This window comes from Eptesicus fuscus, chromosome 15 (genome assembly GCF_027574615.1).
Source record: "Eptesicus fuscus isolate TK198812 chromosome 15, DD_ASM_mEF_20220401, whole genome shotgun sequence".
Classification (NCBI taxonomy): Eukaryota; Metazoa; Chordata; class Mammalia; order Chiroptera; family Vespertilionidae; genus Eptesicus; species Eptesicus fuscus.
In genome coordinates, this window is record NC_072487.1 from 41,915,106 (window position 1) to 41,934,153 (window position 19,048).

The 19,048-nt window shown below is 39.0% G+C and overlaps 1 protein-coding gene across 3 annotated transcripts in view; it reads left to right on the forward strand.

Annotated features, from left to right (window-relative positions):
• Positions 1-205: 205 nt before the first annotated feature.
• Positions 206-19,048, forward strand: part of CEP78 (centrosomal protein 78) — a 32,269-nt gene continuing 13,426 nt past the window's right edge. For all 3 annotated transcript variants that reach the window (XM_054727441.1, XM_054727442.1, XM_054727443.1), the window contains exons 1-8: positions 206-770; positions 5,297-5,469; positions 5,564-5,636; positions 6,566-6,669; positions 8,808-8,982; positions 11,851-11,964; positions 13,648-13,712; positions 14,003-14,114. In XM_054727441.1, the coding sequence (XP_054583416.1) occupies positions 518-770; positions 5,297-5,469; positions 5,564-5,636; positions 6,566-6,669; positions 8,808-8,982; positions 11,851-11,964; positions 13,648-13,712; positions 14,003-14,114 (1,069 nt within the window). In that variant the 5' untranslated portion in view covers positions 206-517. The remainder of the gene's footprint in view (positions 771-5,296; positions 5,470-5,563; positions 5,637-6,565; positions 6,670-8,807; positions 8,983-11,850; positions 11,965-13,647; positions 13,713-14,002; positions 14,115-19,048) is intronic.

Here is a 19,048-nt window from a genome sequence, read left to right on the forward strand (position 1 = left end):
CCCATTTTTATTTTGTTGTGTGTCATTTTTAATTATATCCCATTTTTATTCGGATCAATCAGTAAACCCTTTTGGGGGAGCCCGATTCCTAAACCCCTTACCTTACCTCTTGCACCGCCCTCGCCTCGAAGGTCCCGCCCTTGGCCTCAAGCACCGCCCACGAGAGGCGGGGCCTGCGTGCGGACGCACGGCCAGCGCGCTGACGCCCGCGCTCCGCCCCGCGGGCACCCTCCCGCCGGCTGGAACTGCAGCCCCGCGCAGCCGAGGGTTAGGGGGGGGCGGGCGCCAACGGCCGGCGCCGCGGGGCGGGAAGCGGCGCGGGAGCGCGGCGTCCAGGGGCGACTTCACTGGGACCCAGGGCCCTGCGCCTTCTGGCCGACCCGCCGCTCCTGTGCCAGCTGCGGAGCCGCAGTCTTCGGGCCGTGGGCGCTCGAAAAGCCCGGAGGCGATCGGGGAGCTCCCGGCCGGGGGCGGGCGCCGCCTCCACCGCCGGTGTCCCCGAGGCCGCCCTCTGGCCATGATCGACTCGGTGAAGGTGCGCCGTGACTCTGCGGCCGACTTCTTCTCCCACTACGAGTACCTGTGCGCGCTGCAGGACTCGGTGCCGCTGCCCGCCGTGCGCGCCAGCCTGCGGGAGGGCGTGCTGGACTTCGACGCCGACCGCCTCCGCTCGGTGGACTGGGCGCCGCTCCTGAACACCCTCAAGATCAACAAAGATCTGCCCCTGATCTCCATCAAGAGCTTCTTCCAATCGGGGCTCGGCGAAACAGGTTTGTAGTTCCCGCTTCCCGTGGTCCGAGTGTCGGTGCCGCGCAGCGGGATTTTAAACGGTGCCCGGTGGAGCCTGGACGCTGGACCGGTGCTGGGGAGGGCGCGCCGCCCCGGAGTCTTACCAGCTCGGTGACCCTGGGCAAGTCCCTTAACACGTTAAGCGCCAAGCCTGTTTTGTCTTCCTTTCCTTTTAGCCCGCGATATCCGATTTCACCGATATGTTGCGGACGGCACCGGGGACTGACACGGCGCTTAACGTGTTAAGGCCTCTAGGTCTTTTTTTCTTATCTGTAACCTGAGCTTAACACCCTCTACATGGTGATGGTATGGATCCCCCCAAGTTAACGCTTGTAGAGCACTTAGCACAGTTTGGGACATCATCAAGCATCCTACAGATGTTACCTAGTTACAGATGTTACGCAGTGACTTTCCCTAGTGTAGAACAAAGCGATTAGGAATTTTATACACCCCAGCCTTTTGCTGCATTTTAAGACAGGGCTCTCTGTTGGGGGATAAGGGTGGTGGTGGTGGGGGTGTTGTTTTAATAGTAGCATATATAGTGGACAGAGCATGAATGCAGCCTAGGGTTTACGTTCCAGGGGTTTACATTCGATGTGTGAGCTGGGCAGGTTACTTTGGAACTACGGGACAACTGTAAATTGACATTAAAAACCATGGGTTTCCATGGGTTCTTAGAATTAGCAGGTTACATATGTAAAGGATCCTGGCACTTGAATGAGCTCAGTCAGATCACAGACTTGCTGGAGACAAGGCTCCTGGCCTGGAGGACCTATCTTTTTCCTGGGGGGGAGGCTGCAGTGAGCCCAAGCACAGCAGTCAGTACCCTGAAAGAAGTGAGTTCTGGTGCTGCAGAGTGCAGATATTGGAAGGGAAGGTTCAAGGAAGGCTCCCTGGAGGAGGCATTCTTTCTAAGAATGTGTAGAAGCGACTCAGATGGCAGGAAGGGGCAGCTGTGTCAAAGCTTGAGAAATATAAGACTATCTGGCAGAACTAAGGTATGGGACTGGAACTCCAGGTTTGAGAAAGAAGTGAATTGAGACTAGAATCCTGGTGGGGTCCAAATAGGGAGGGGCCTTGTTTGGATGCTTATCTTGAAGGTGGTTGGGAAGCACTCAAGGGTGATGAGATGGACTTTTGATGTGCAAGCTCACTCTGACCTCCCTACAGAAGGCAGCTGATTGGGAGGAGGGCGAATTGTAATCTAAGGGCCCAAATTAAGGTATAAAGAGGGAGGACTGGGTTATAGAGATCCAAGAGACAGATGGGTGTGGCCTGGTGACCAGTAAAAAGAGGGAAGGCAGCAAATCCTTCTAAAAGTCTAAAGCAGCACTTTTCTGCCCCATCAGCATGGCTCAACCTATGAACCAGGAGGTCACGGCTGGATTCCCACCAGGGCACATGCCGGGGTTGTGGGCTCCATCCCCAGTGTGGGGTGTGTGGGAGGCAGCCAATCAGTGATTCTCTCTCATCATTGATGTTTCTATCTCTCTCTCCCTCTCCCTTCCTCTCTGAAATCAATAAAAATAAAAATAAAGCAGCACTTTTCTGTGATAGGCAGAGCACCATAGGAAGGGATTGAGGGTGGGGAAAGGATCTTCATCTTTGATGTTTAAGAGGGGCCTTTGGAGCATCCATACCTGTTTGATGGCTGTTTGAAGGCATGGGAGAAACTGGGGTTACCACAAAGAAGATCCCAAAAATCGTAGGCCTAAAAAATGTTTTTTAAATAGACACACTTGAATATGTTTATAAACTGAGAAAGTAGAAGAGGAATTGGTTATTATTTATTTATTTATTTATTTATTTATTTTTTAACCAGTAAAATCTGAACATTTGTCATGTGCCAGGTCCTTTTCTAGGCTCTGGGATTCCTACCATCTGTTACCTCTTCTGCAAGGACAGTTCAACTTATCCCCTGGTGAAGAGAAGTTAGGTTATTCTCTGCATCTTATTCAGGTATAGGAACTGTTCTGGACCTCTGAAGACTTTAACCAAAGTAATAACTTAGAAATCAAAAGAAATTACAGTTGAAAGGGACCTTAGATCAAGGCCACTGTACTCAATCCTGCCTAATATTTTACATTGGATGTAAGAAAAATGTTTTACATAGACCATTCTCTTCAGAGTTCCTTTACTGAACCTTCTTTATCGCTTGCATCCAGTGGGTCTAGGTTATAGATTTTAACCTCCTAAATTTTCTTCTTCATCCTTAATTACATTTTGCCTGGGCTATTGCAGAAGCTTCTAGCTGGTTTTGCTGTCCCTGAGTTCAGTTTCTCTCAGTTCATCTGCCTACTTGTCTTGAGTGATCTTCTAAAATGAAAAGATATGCTGCCCAGCTGGCATGGCTCCATGGTTGACCTATGAACCTGGTCACAGTTCGATTCCCAATCAGGGCATGTGCCCAGGTTGTGGGCATGATCCCCCAATATGGGGCATGCAGGAGGCAGCCGATCAGTGATTCTCAGTCACCTCTGATGTTTCTATATTTCTCCCTACCCCTTCTTCTCTGAAATCAATAAAAATCCTATCTAATAAAGAGGTAATATGCAAATTAACTATCATTCCAACACACAAGATGGCCAGCAGGAGAGGGCATTTGTGGGCTATCAGGCCTGCAGGGGAGGGGAGTTGGGGGGAACCAGGCCTGCAGGGGAGGGCAGTTAGGGGGGACCAGGCCTGCAGGGGAGGGCAGTTAGGGGGGACCAGGCCTGCAGGGGAGGGCAGTTAGTGGCATTTGGGTCAGCAGGGGAGTGGTTAGGAGATGATCAGGCTGGCAGGGGAGCATTTAGATGTCAATCAGGCTGGCAGGGGAGTGGTTAGGGGGTGATCAGGCTGGCAGGCAGAAGCAGTTAGGGGCAATCAGGCAGGCAGGCAGGTGAGCGGTTGGGAGCCAGCAGTCCTGGATTGTGAGAGGGATGTCCGACTGCCCTCTCCAGATTGGAGAGGGTGCAGGCTGGGCTGAGGGACAACCCCCTTCCTCCCCCCCCCCCCCCACGAATTTTGTGCACTGGGCCTCTAGTTTATTTTATAAAATGAAATGAAAAAATAGGCTTAAAAAATGCTTATAACGGCTAATGCCCACAGGATTATTGCATGTTGGTTTGTACAGATTGTGTTCTACACAGAGGTTTGAAATCTGAGCTGTGCTCTGCCAGGTCTCGTGGAGCTAGTTGGCTCTGAGGAGGGGGTGCTTTTTCTTATCTGAAGTAGGTACCTTTTTCTCATCCTTTTCTTTATCTAATTGGCCTTCAGCAGTGGGGTGCTTTTTTCTGTCCTGCAGAGGCACCTGTTCCATTGGTAGCCCTGATCATCATCTGTGGGATTAAAACCGTTCTCTCTCCCAGACCTACTTCGGCCAGCCTCTCTATTTTAATTTCTCTCTCTTCCCCCACTTGCATCCTAGCCTTTTTTGTCAGTGCCTGGCAGATGTTGGCTTGGAAATCTTTGCCCATTTGCTCCCCCTATAGTTAATGCACTTCCCACTTGACTCTGTGTAGTCATTCTCATCTTTCTAGATCAGCAATTTTTTAAAAGATATTTTATTGATTTTTTTTTTTTTTTTTTTTTTTACAGAGAGGAAGGGAGAGGGAGAGAGAATTAGAAACATCGATGAGAGAGAAACATCAATCAGCTGCCTCCTGCACACCCCCTTCTGGGGATGTGCCCGCAACCAAGGTACATGCCCTTGACTGGAATCGAACCTGGGACCCTTCAGTCCACAGGCGGATGCTCTATCCACTGAGCCAAACCAGTTAGGGCTAGATCAGCAATTTTTAACCTTTTTTATCTCATAGCACACATAAACTAATTACTAAAAATTTCTGGCACAGCAAAAAATATATATTTTTTGCCAATCTGACAAAAATAGATATGATTTTTATTCATTCACATTGGATGGCTATTATGTTGGCTGGGTTTTCTTGTTTGCTTGCTTACATAGTTTATGTTTCTGTATCTCAGGGGTCCTCAAACTTTTTAAACAGGGGGCCAGTTCACTGTCCCTCAGACCATTGGAGGGCCGGACTATAGTTTAAAAAAAACTATGAACAAATCCCTATGCACACTGCACATATCTTATTTTGAAGTAAAAAAACAAAACGGCAAAAACACCTGCATGTGGCCCGCAGGCCGTAGTTTGAGGACGCCTGCTATATCTTATGTGGTTGAAGTTTAGAGTTTCCATGTGTCCCTCCTTAAAGAGGGCTTTAAGGGTAGACGTCATTTCTATGCCTTAGCACAGAGCAGATGCTTTTTATTTTTTTTAATCCTCACCAGAGAATAGTTTTTTTTATTGATTTTTAAAGAGAGAGGAAGTGGGTGGGAGAGAGAGAGAGAAAAGAAGAGGAGAGGAGAGAAGAGAAACATCCATCAGTTGCTTCCTGTACTCGCTCCAACCAGGGATCAAACCCAAAACCTCAGTATGGGAATTAAACCTGCAACCTTTTTAATGATGATAAAATGTATGGTTGAAATCACTAACTTTATAATCCTTTTGCTTTAGGTTCTGATAGAAATAAAGTTTGCAGAAGTCGAGTTCCTGCAATAAGAAGCAAAGATGTGACCTTCCAGCTATGCAAAGCTCTTAAATGCTGTTTAAGTGTATCAAATGCTCTAAAGCACCTGGAACTAAATGGACTAGTTCTGAGAGAGAGAGATTTAACTATTTTAACAAAGGTAAGCCTTCTCCATTGTGTCCTGAGAACATTTAATAGTTGCTTTTGGGGGAAACTAAACCAATAAATTGTTTAACCTTTTCTCCCCATTAAAGGGATTGAATAAATCAGCTACTTTGGTGCAACTGTCTCTTGCAAATTGTCCAATTGGAGATGGAGGTTTAGAAAGTGAGTCTTAATCTTTCTTAAGTCTCTTCTCATCAGACTAGTCTTATGATTCCCTACATGCCATGTTAATTCCTATCTGGATCTTTTCTTGGTGCTGCCTCTATCTGAATTGTTTCTTGTGCCTGCTCAAACCTTGATCCAATATCGCTTGTACATGAAAGCTCATCATGCTTAATACTTTCTGAATTAATTTTACTTAAGGTTGTATTAAGCCACAGCTACACAAATATGTAATATTTTGTATTTACTGTTTGTTTTTTATGTTTGTTGATCTCTAAGAAATATTATGGGAGGGGAAATAAGTAAAATATAAAGAGAAAAAAATCACTATTATTTTTCAATCGTTAAAACACCTATATGCAATCATAATTATAATGCACTATGGTGTGTGCTAAAATAGGAAATATATGCCAAGTACTATGGGGGGTAAGGAAGCCTGCATTTCAATTTGAGGGAACCAAGTTTTGAGGTCCTCTAGTGTATATTGCTCTAGTATATTGTATATCACCTAATAAAGTTCTGGGTTTATAATTTACATTTAATTTGTTGATTGATAATCGAGATGAGGTTATAGGAAATGAAAATAGGAAGACTTAGGCTTTTTAGTTTTTCTATGTCTCAAAAGGTTGATAGTACTTCACTGAGTGGTTGGGAATAAAATTTGCAAAATTTAGATCCAGTTTTAGCATCTAAATAGATCTAAATAGAATTAAACTGTTGCTATAAACTGGAATAATGCTTTGTTACTGCCATATTTTAGAATGCACCAATCCATATCTGTTCTCTGCAAAAATCGTAGAGGATGGTTTTTAGAGTACAGCTATAAACCTCCAGTAGACTCAAGAAAAGCGAGTAAATCAAGATTGACCATACTGGCTCTTTATCTTACCGCATGTGGTTGTTATTGTGTGTGTTTTTTTTCCGTTTAGTTGTTTGTCAAGGTATAAAGAACTCTATCACTCTTAAGGCAGTAAACTTCACGGGGTGTAATCTGACTTGGCAGGGAGCAGATCACATGGCCAAGATCTTAAAGGTAATTTTGTTTACATTTTCATGAAAACATGTGATTGAAGCTCATTACTATTTTGATGCAATATGGTGGTTATTTTTATGTGTATACCTATATCTATTTATCTATATAATAGACCAGAACTCTGACACTTGAAAAAAAATATGGCAGTTATTTTTGTCTTTTGATACATGTGATAATTATAGTTTTAGTTTTGTTGGTAGAATATGACCAGTTTTTAGTTTGGGGTTCTACCATTTAGTAAAAATGATCCACTTAATCTGAGAAATCAGAGATTGAATGTAAAAACATAAACAGTGCTTTCAAGTATTTTTACTTATTGAAAACATTTATTGTGATACTATGAAGAAAGTTCAAATGACTTAAATGAAAAAATATCAGAATTTACTGTTAATTGCTGTAATTTATAAACTAATAAAAATCACTATTTTAGCATTTTGTAAATATCGTTTTTAAAATAATGCTTTAACAACTGTACAGTGGTTATACCTACTATACTTAGGCCTAAAATTACTTACTAATACTTTAACATAAAGCCTTTTTTAATAGTTTGATGATATAAGTCAGGGATAGGTAGAGGATAGGTAGACTATGGCTGGTGAGCCAAATTCAGCTCATCACCTGTTTTTTTAAAGGTTTTTTTGGAACACCATCACACCCACTTGTTAACATAGTAAGTATGACTGCTTTCACCCTATACATCGAGTTGAGTAGTTTCAACAGAAATTGTATGGCCCACAAAGCTGACAATTTTACCTTTGGGCCGGTACAGAGCAAGTCCATTGACCCCCAAGAAAACAGTCAAGAGCAAGGATTCTAAAAGCAAATGGCCTAGGTTCAAATTCCAGTTCTCCCATTTTGTAACTTCTGTGCCTTATTATTTGGGTTAAATGAAATAATTTTGTCTAAAATAGTGCCTGGCATGTAATAAGCACTATGTAAATGCTTGCTGTTATTTCCACTGTTTCTTTAATAAGTTATTAATAGAAAAACAACACAAATATTTTCCTTTTATAGTGTCATAGGAACTTTCTTGTTCAAGAATGTAATAAGATATTTTCTTTTATTTTTATTTATTTTTAAGTTTTTTAGAAAAATGGGGGGTGGGGGAGAGAAAGAAACATCAATATGAGAGAGGAACATTGATCGGTTGCCTTCTATACATGCCCCAACTGGGACTGAACCCAAAGCCTAGGTATGTGCCCTGACCAGGAATCGAACTGTCACCTTTTGGTGTATGGGATAATGCTCCAAACAACTGAGCCACTCTGGCCAGGGCAGGTTTTGTTCTTTTATCGTCAGTTTTTCCTGTTGCCAAAATTTGTTTTATGAATATAGAATTGAATATGCCTTTCATACAATACCTGTGGTTACAAATCAAACTATCATGCCCTAACCGTTTTGGCTCAGTGGATAGAGCATTGGCCTGCGGACTCAAGGGTCCCAGGTTCGATTCTTGTCAAGGGCATGTACCTTGGTTGCGGGCACATCCCCAATAGGGGGTGTGCAGGAGGCAGCTGATTGATGTTTCTCTCTCATCGATGTTTCTAACTCTCTCCCTCTCTCTTCCTCTCTGTAAAAAAAGAATATATATATATATTTTTTTTAAATAAAATAAAAATAAAACCATCAATTTTGTAAGGCATGTCAGACTGGCTTTGCATACACATTTGGTTTGCATATCCTAAGCAGTATTGGAACCTCTGTATTTATTTTTGTATCATTTAAAAAATTTGTGTAGTATATAATGTACATAAAATATATGCACAGAATTTCATGTATATAGCTTATTAATAAATAAGGTACATGTTTTTAAAATGTGGGACGCACAGTCAAGCATTTGGAGACCTCTGAAGAACAGAATTTAGAGCCTCAACAATGCTAGAATTTAGAATCTATTTCCTGACTTGGCAGATAAAGAAAATAAAACTCATATAATGTAATTGAGTTGTCATTATATACCTAATCAACAACAGGCCATCCAGTGCTGAAGTCTTATAACTGGCAGACTAGAATTGAGTAAACTTCAGTTGACTCTCCTGGCATATATACTGGGTGTTTGTGTATAAATTTCAAACATAATAAGCCCTACTCTGTATGCATATCCTGTTCCCATATTTCATTTTATTAAACCTTTGAAGTATCAGACCATGAGAAGACATGAAGAAACCTGGGCTGAGAGTCTTCGTTACCGGAGACCTGATCTTGACTGTATGGCTGGCTTGAGGCGCGTCACTTTGAATTGCAACATGCTCATTGGTGACTTGGGTGCAAGTGCTTTTGCAGAAACTCTTACTGAGGATTTGTGGCTTAGAGGTAAATTCTAAAATTAAAAATATTGAATTTTATAATATTAAATTAGCTTTTGGCATAATATCATTGTCGTATTTTTTAAAGCCTCATTTTATCCTAAATTTTTTATTGTGCTTTTAAACTTTTCTTAAGAGTTGTATTTATATATTTTTAATTACCCATAATCTTAATAATTCCCAGACATAATCACTGTTCGTTTTGATATATGCACTTTCAGTCTGTTTTTTTTATAAATATACTAGAGGCCCGGTGTATGAAATTCGTGCACGGGGAGTTGTCTCTCAGCCCAGCCTGCACCCTCTCCAACCTGGGATCGGGCCTAAACGGGCAGTCGGACATCTCTCTCACAATCTAGGACTGCTGGCTCCCAACTGCTCGCCTGCCTGCCTTCCTGATTGCCCCTAACCGCCTCTGCCTGCCAGCCTGATCACCCCCTAACCACTCCCCTGCCAACCTGATTGATGCCTAACTGCTCCCCTGCCAGCCTGATTGCCCCTAACTGCCCTCCCCTGCCAGCCTGGTCACCCCTAACTGTCCTCCCCTGCAGGCTTGATCACCCCCAACTGCCCTGACTTGCAGGCCTGGTCCCCCCCAACTGCTCTCTCCTGCAGGCCTGCATTCCCCACAACTGCCCTTCCCTGCAGGCCCGGTCACCCCCAACTTTACTCTCCTGCAGGCCTGGTCCCCCCCTCCCCAACTGCTCTCCCCTGCAGGCCTGGGTCCCCCCCAACTGCCCTTCCCTGCAGGCCCGGTCGCCCCCAAATTCCCTCCTCTGCTGGCCTGGTCACTCCTAACTGCCCTCCCCTGCAGGCTTGATTGCCCCCAACTGCCCTCCCTTGCAGGCCTGGTCCCTCCCAACTGCCCTCCCCTGCTGGCCATCTTGTGGTGGCTATCTTGTGTCCACATGGGGCCAGCCTTCTTTGACCACATGGGGGCAGCCATCTTGTGTGTTGACATGACAGTCAATTTGCATATTACTCTTTCATTAGATAGGATTTGTACAGTTAGAGATTACAAAAATGGAATTGTAGTGTACTTACTATTCATATCCCTTTTTTACTTCAGAGAGAGAGAGAGAGAGATAAAAACATCAATGATGAGAGAGAAACATTGATCAGCTGCCTCCTGCACACCCCCCACTGAGGATTGAACCATGACCTCCTGGTTCATAGGTTGACACTCAACCACTGAACCACATCAGCCAGGCCATATCCCTGCTTTTTTCACTTAATGGAATATTATGTAGTACTCCATTATACTGCTGTGCAATAGTTTAATCAATTATTTACAATTAGATTTAGACCATTTGTGCTTTTCTCTGTCAGTATCAGTGTATATTGAGCACTTTGTATGTATATCTCTGTGTCCGTCGGGATTACTTCTGTAGAATATGTTACTAAAAGTGGAATGACCGAGTGTGACACATTTTTAAGACTGGATATGTGTTGCCAAATTGCCTGCCAGAAATACTGTGCCAATTTATAGTCTATCCTAACAGTGTATGTGAGACCTGCATCCTCATGAACACTGTCTTGTGTCATTTAAATGCAAATTGGGTATTTCAAATTTTATAATTTTTTTTAATTTAGTATAGTATGAGCATCTTAACAAGTCAGTAAATTTACATCTGCCACAATATTTTTAGTGGCAGTTGAGAGTTCCATTATATGAATATGCTATACTTAGCTCATTCATTCTTGTTAGATATATAAGCTATTTCCAATTTTTCACTGTTATAAGCAACACTGTGATATACATCCTTGCCTACATCTCTGATTATTGCTTATGGTTAAATTCCTAGAAAAAGAATTTTTCTGGGTCAAGAATATGCACATTTTAAAGGCTTTTGCTATATGGTCTTAGCCTAATCTGATAAGAAAACAATCACATTTGATTGTTTTAATTTGTATTCATTTGATTTGCTAGTGAGATTTTCTGGCTTTTTTTTTTTAAATCAGTTTGGCTAGTTGGATAATTATATCCTGTTTCCATTCTGTGGTAAGAGTTTGTGAATGTTACATCATATTCTCTTAGATCCATATATCTGACTTATTTCTGTGTGCCATGAGGTTTTGAAAGACTCCAGCTATTTTAATGTAATGGTATATTAACACTTACAGTGATATAAAAACTTTTATTAAAGACTGGCATAGTTTCCTCTTATGTATACTTATATCAGTGCTTTTGTGATGTTCCCTTTGGTTTAGATGAGTTGGTTGTACAACCTCAGAACTAATGGTAATCATGGTCATTTGTTCTTTTCTTTGTCTGACCTTTTACCAAGAGAGAGTTCTTGAGTATCATTCTTTCATGGTGGGCTTTTGGCATATTTAACATATATTTTATTATGTACTCACACATTCTTTGCATTTGTCATTATTTACATACTCTTAGACTTCTTTTGTCTTTTTTATTCTAAATCTAATGTTACCACATTTTTTTTCTATTTCCCCCTTTTAACTAGTTTCAAGAGTAAATTGGAGCTCAGGATCATGATCAAAAGAATATACTGCAACTGCTGAGCCCAATCAGTTTTTGTCTATGAGGTTTACACTGCCATTAGCATCCTTGCTAATTAAAAACTGAGATTCTTTTGTGATGTTTTTCACTCATAGATTATATTGTAAAATATGCTAGATGATTTATTGGTACTAAAGGCAGGATAATCTTGGCATATCCAAGAAGAGTTTTTTTATTGGATTTTGTATTATGTGTGCATATACTTTTAAAAAAATTTTTTTCAGTACCTAATATTAAAACCCTGCTATGACTAGTCTTATACAGGAATTTTCCACACATGAATAAGTGAGAGTTGTCTGTGTGTTAAATCTATACAGAATTGGCAAGTGATCTTTTGTCTTTCATCAATAGCCCTTGACCTGCAGCAGTGTGGCCTCACCAATGAAGGAGCAAAAACTTTACTCAAGGCCCTTGAAAACAATAGAACTCTAGTCATTCTGGATATAAGAAAAAATCCACTTGTTGGTATGTCTCCCCATTTTTTTTAATGGTTAACAAATAACATAACAAAAATAATTTATTTGTGTATTGACAATTTTTAAAACCTAATGTATTTACTTGCCTAATCTTATACTTTTGTAGCATAAAGTCTTATCCTCATGGAATTTATATTCTAGTGGAGGAGTTCGGATAGAAATGAGTAAACAGATAAGTAGTATAATTTTATATGGTAACAAGTACAAAGATGCCTTGCGGTAAGGAGACTGAAGGTGGCACATAGGACTATCTATAATAATAAAAGGCTAATATGCTAATTAAACTGGATATCATTCCGGGCAAAGCCTGGGCTGGAGGGAAGCCGGTGCCAGCAGCCGGGAGAAGGAAGACCTACTCTTGCACAAATTTCATGCATCGGACCTCTAGTATTAGATAGGTTTGTCAGGGGACTGCTTTACTGGAGAAGTGACATTCAAGTGGAAGAGACCTTAGTGAAGAGAGGGGCGAGCCATGGAAGATCTGGGGAAGCACAGCCAGGACAGGAGAGCAATGAGTATGCAGGCACATAGATGGCAGGGTGGATGGAGTATTTAAGGAAAAGCAAGGAAGCCAACATGGCCAGAGCACTGAGAGAGGAAGAACATGGTATGCTATGAGGTCAGGGTGCTAGCCAGGGACCTGATCTTGTAAGGTCTTGAAGGTCAGAGGAAGGATATGGCTTGCTCTAAATGAGCAAAGGATTTTGAGCTAGAAAAGGGCATCATCTGGGCAGTGTTTCAATAAGATGACCCTGGTGTGGAGACTAGACTTGTGAGGGGATAAAGAAGCAAACAGGGAGACCAGTTTGAAGACTATCACAATGGTCCAAATAAGAGATGGCTATGGCTTACCTTAGGGTGGAAAGTTGCAGCTGATGAAAGTGGTTGCGTTCAGATTGTGTTTTGAGGGTGTAGCTAACAAGACTTGCAGTTAGATTAGGTATGGCATATGAAGGAAATAGTCATAAAGAAACAAGTCTACCCTAGCTGTTTGGCTCAATGGATAGAGCATCGGCCTGTGGACTAAAGGGTCCCAGGTTCGATTCCGATCAAGGGCACATGCCTGGGTTGCAGACTCCATCCTCAGTGTAGGGTGTGCAGGAGGCAACCAATCAATGATTCTCTCTCATCATTGATGTTTCTATCTCTTTCTCCCTCTCCCTTCCTCTCTGAAATCAATATATATTATATATATAAATATAAACACACAAAATATTTAGACTTGATCTTTGCTGCTGCCAAAATAGTAGCCATTGGGGGAGGGGAGGGCAATGTGTGAGGTGGCATACTTTCATCTTAGGTTTTCTGTTGTTTTTTAAATTTATTATTGAAAGTATTACAGATGCCCCTCTTTTTCCCCCATTGACCCCCCTCCACTATGTCCCCACCTCTCACCCCCCAGGTCTTCACCACACTAATGTCTGTGTCCATGGGTTATGCATATATGCATATACGTTCTTTGGTTACTCTCTCCCCACCCACCCCCACCCTCATCTTAGGTTTTTGAGAAGAAATTAGAATTTGCAAAGATGGGACTAGGTATACAATTACATTATGAGGATTTCATATTTAATTTTCTAGGAAAAGCAATAATTGGTTGCCTTTTGTTTATAAATAAGAATAGCCACTCATTGGAAAACAGTTACTATAACTTCAGTTTATTTTACTTTAGATCATTCTGTGATGAAAGCAGTTATCAAAAAAGTTCTCCAGAATGGAAGCAGTGCCAAGTCAGAGGTATAATGTGTTTCACTTCTCTAGGAAGAATTTCTCTTTCATTGATTTTTTTCTTCTTTTTCTAATAAAATAAAATTACCATTGTTGTTTTTGCCATCTTAAATTAAGTTTTTAGTCAAATGAAATGGCTTTCTGTTTTTTGAAATATTATGTGAATCTTTAATTTGGGGTACCAGAAATACAGATTGCAAACCTTTTCTTAACTTAAAATATCTTAAAATTTTCAATTAAGATCAAGCCCTCATAAATTACCTTTATCTGAAATGGATTATTTATTATTCCTCTTCCAGTATCAGTGGATAACTACTCCATCAGTGAAAGAACCATTGAAAACTGCTAAACAGAAAAAGAAAACTATAATTCTGGGAAGTGGTCGAAAAGGAAAAGCTACTATTAGAATTGGTAACTCTTCGCTCTTTAATGCTACTAAAAGTTATACCCTTATGTGTTCTGGTGTGCTAAAATTGAAGACTCTTCTCATTGTATGGTTTTTATAGTAACAAACAGTATTAACTACATACATATTAGGATGACTGATTGTTCTGATACAGATTATGAGAATTTGTAGAATGTAGAAATAAATAATTTCAGAATGAGATGCTAATATTTTCCTTTGTTTAATTAACCAATTTTCTTATTTGGGCTTCATAAGAAGTTTATTATTTTGAATATGTTTTCTAGTTGATGATTATTTCTAATACTTTGCAGTTAAAACTTGGGATGCACTTTGATAATTTTAGCATTGGTGTGTTTGCATGGTGATTTTTTTAAAATAAAGAATTATCCTTTTGTGCTATAAGAAATAGAATTTCTTCTGAGTTCCATTTTTACTTCTTATTCCCTTCTTGGAAATTCCCACCTAAAGTTGTTGAGGGAGCTAACACTTTGTTTCTTTCAATGATTAAAAAAAAACACCTTAGAGTATATATAATCTTTATAAAATAATACTGCCAACAAATTTATTGACCCTAGGTAGAACATTGTAGAAAAATATTTTTAAATTTTTGCTATAACGTATGTTTAATTTTCCAAATAATACTTAACCCTGAATTTTAAAATCAAGTCTATAACTTTGTGGCAAAACATAATTTTAAAAATCTTCTTTATAAAACCCTTTAACAATGGCATGAGTTTCACATTCTCCTGAACATATAAATTTGATATAATATGGTCCTGATATTTTTGTATTGTTTTTAAAGGGACCTTAACTTTTATTTCTAAAACAAGTATCTAGTTGCAAATAACCCTTTTGTGTGTGTGATAAGAATGAATGGCATAGTGGAATTAGTTAAACCAAATCTAATATGAATCTGACCCTTTCTTGAGAGTAAATTTACATTTTGAAACAGTAAAACCATAAGGTCTAATTAAAAGAAAGTAAAATAAATTTTTTATGTTTATAACCTGTCAATTTTCTAGAAAAAGGTTTGTGGTGACTTTAATAATACACCAGATACATGAAGATCACCAAACAATGACCAACAAATAATCTTTTCTTTGGATCTACTTGAGAAATGGTTTTTTAGAGTGAAATGTTTATTGATTTATTTGTTTATAATATATACTCCCTCCCTACTTTGAAAAGGTGAGGGAAATAGTGATTAGATGTGGACAATGGTGTGTTCTGTTTTGTTGTGATTCAGCAGAGTCAAAAAAATAAAGTTTTGTTTGATATGTTTACAGGTTTACTTTTTTATTTTTTTTAATTAAAAATATTTTTTCTATTACAGTTTACATTCAATATTTTGTATTAGTTTTAGGTGTACAGCATAGTGTTTAGACAATCATATACTTTACAAAGTATATGAAATTTCTAGTACCTAACTGATACTATACATAGTTATTATAATATTATTGACTATATTCCCTATGCTGTACTTTATATCACCATGACTGTTTTGTAACTACCAATATGTACTTCTCAATCCCTTTACCTTTTTCACCTAGTCCCCCAACTCCCCTCCCCTCTGGCAATCATCAGTCTGTTCTCTGTGTCTATGAATGTTTTCTGCTATGTTTATTCATTTATATTGTTCTTTAGATTCCACATAAAAGTGAAATCATATGGTATTTGTATTTCTCTAACTGACTTATTTCACTTAGCATAATGCCTTCTAGGTCCATCTGTGCTATCACAAATGGTAAGATTTTGTTCTTTTTTATGGCTGAGTAATATTCCATTATGTATACTAATATGTACCACAGCTATTGATGGGCACTTGGGTTGCTTTCATAGTTTAGCTGTTGTAAATAACACTGCAGTGACCATAGGAGTGCATATATTCTTTCAAATTAGTGGTTTGGGATTCTTTGGATATATAGCCAGAAGTAGAATTGCTGGGTCATAAGGCAGTTCCATTTTTTAATTTTGAGGGGAACCTCAGTACTGTTTTCCATAGTGGCTGCACCCATTTGCATTCCCACCAACAGTACACAAGGATTTCCCTTCTCTCCACATTCTCACCAACACTTGTTGTTTGTTGATTCATTGATGATAGCCATTCTGACAGGTATGAATTGATAGCTCATTGTGATTTGAATTTGCATATCTCTGATTAGGGAAGTTGAGCATCCTTTCATATGTCTACTGGCCATTCCTCTTTGGAGAAATGTCTATTCAGGTCCTTTGCCCATTTTTAAAAATTAGATTAGGGTTTTTTTGGTGTTGAGTTGTATGTGTTACACATTTTGGTTATCGGCCACTTATCGAATGTATCATCAGCAAATATGTTCTTTTGGGTTGTCTTTTCTTTTTTTAAAAAATATATTTTATTGATTTTTTACAGAGAGGACAGGAGAGGGATAGAGAGTTAGAAACATCGATGAGAGAGAAACATAGATCAGCTGCCTCCTGCACACCTCCTACTGGGGATGTGCCTGCAACCAAGGTACATGCCCTTGACCGGAATCAAACCTGGGACCTTTCAGTCCGCAGGCTGACGCTCTATCCACTGAGCCAAACCAGTTAGGGCTGGGTTGTCTTTTCATTTTGTTGGTGGTTTCCTTTGCTGTGCAAAACTTTTTAGTTTGATGTAATCCCATTTCTTTATCTTTTCTTTTGTTTCCTTTGCCTGAGGAGGTATATTAGAAAAATATTACTAAGAGAAAAATCCAGGATTTTACTGCCTATGTTTTCTTCTAGGAGTTTTATGATTTGTAATCTTACATTTAAGTCTTTAATCCATTTTGAGTTTATTCTTGTATATGGTGTAAGAAGATGGTCTAGTTTCATTTTTTTACATGTATCTGTCCAGTTTTTCCAACAGCATTTATTGAATAGATTGTCTACCCCATTCAAGTATTTTTTAAAATATATTTTTATTGATTTCAGAGTGGAAAAGAGAGAGAGAGAGATCAATGGTGAGAGAGAATTATTGATTAGCTGCCTCCTGCACACCCCACACTGGGGATCAAGCCCGTAACGAACATGGGCATATGTCTGACTGGGAATCGAACATGACCTCCTGGGTCATAGGTCGATGCTCAACCACTGAGACATGCTGGCTAGTTACATTTTTAATGCATTCACAAGGTTTCATTGAGTTGATTGGTCAATTTTTTAAATTGGTGAAAAATTGGAAATAACCTAAATATTAAGTGATTTTTGTAAAACGTCTTCATAAATACAACTTTCTTTATTTACTATTTAAAAAATGTGTGTTTTTGATTCTCCATTAATTAACTTGTTTGGTCAATAATGTATTAAATAGCCCTGGCTGGTGTGGCTCAGTGGTATTGCATCAGCCTGCACACCAAAGGATCGCGGGTTCAATTCTGATCAAGGGCACATACCTCGGTTGTGGGTTCGTTCACCGGCCCTGATCAGGGCACATGCAGGAGGCTACCAATTGATATGTCTCTCTCACATCAATGTTTCTCACTCTTTCTTTCTCTCCCCATCCCTCTTTCCACTCTCTAAAAAAAAAAAAAAATGGAAAAAATATCCTTGGATGAGGATTAACCAACAATAATAATAATAATGTATTTAATAGTAGTTGGTAAGAGTATTTATTAAATCAAAAGAAATCTTATGATTTGCTTACAGTTGTTATTTCCAAACAGTGATATTTTAGTAGTCAAGTAGTATATACAAAGAAATTGAGAGTATTACACTAATTATATATTATTAAAAGTTTATATCATGTGTAAAAGTCTTAAAAGTAACTAAGTTAGTGTTTTGATATAATATTAGAAGTGGAAACATATAAAAAACATTTATATATTAAAAAATAATTAGGAATTCTATAATTTTAGTACCTGGTGATGTAATAGGGCATTATGGAATGAGAATAGAACAATTAAAATTCTTTTTCTTACTTAGCATGATTAAACAAAGTGGAAATGTGCAAGTTTGTGAGCTTGCTGAGCTATTTTAAGAGTAATTTTATTTCTTGGGCTCTTTTTTGTATTTGCCTCAGTTATTTGGAGACATAGAGGTAAGCCAAATAAGTGTCTGGCTATATAGTTAGATCCAGGTGAGGTTACGGGTTAAATAATTGTGTGAATTGTGTCACATTCATATTGTAATGATGTGTACAGAAAGAAAACAGGAATTTATTAGAATTTTTTTAATCTAACAAGGGAAGTGTAAATTCTTTTGGTTTTCATTACAAATATATTTTGCTTTCATTTCTGAAATTAAAGGAAAAGGTATACACATACAAACCACAGATACACAAACATTATTTGTTAGAGGGTAATTAAATAACAATATAATAGCATAAGATGAACTGAGGTCCTATATATTTTAAGAGAGAATATAAATATATCCAGAGAAATCACACAGGATTATGTGATTATCAGTAAGATATACTACATGAAATATTTGTCCTTGACTACCACATATGCTTTATTTTAAATACTAATGTTGCTTAAGTAGATCTTCTATAGTAAAATAGATTTCAAGGATAAATATAACCATATTTGTTTTCAGTAACAGTGAAAATATTTAAATGTGAATTTTAATACCATATATGGTTTGTTCTAAAGAAAATATTAAAATGTAGGCTAGTTTTTGCTACCAAATATTTCATGTAATGATACTTGACTCTTTAGTATTGAAATGTAGGATAAGTCTCCATATTTTGCTCTTTTTTCCTGTGGATTTTATTTCTTTTGTGTTTTCTACATGAAATAAAATGAACAGTGAAGGTCAACAGACTTATAGTAGAGTAACTTTGATCACCTACCACCCAGCAACTTTCGGTCTTGTAGCCTTGATCATTTTTACATAGCAAAATTAATCTTAAGTTGAAATTTTGGTCTACTTCAGAAGATTCTGTTTATCAGGAATCGTGGATGTATCTGTTTATCTTTGAAATTCAATAAACTAAATG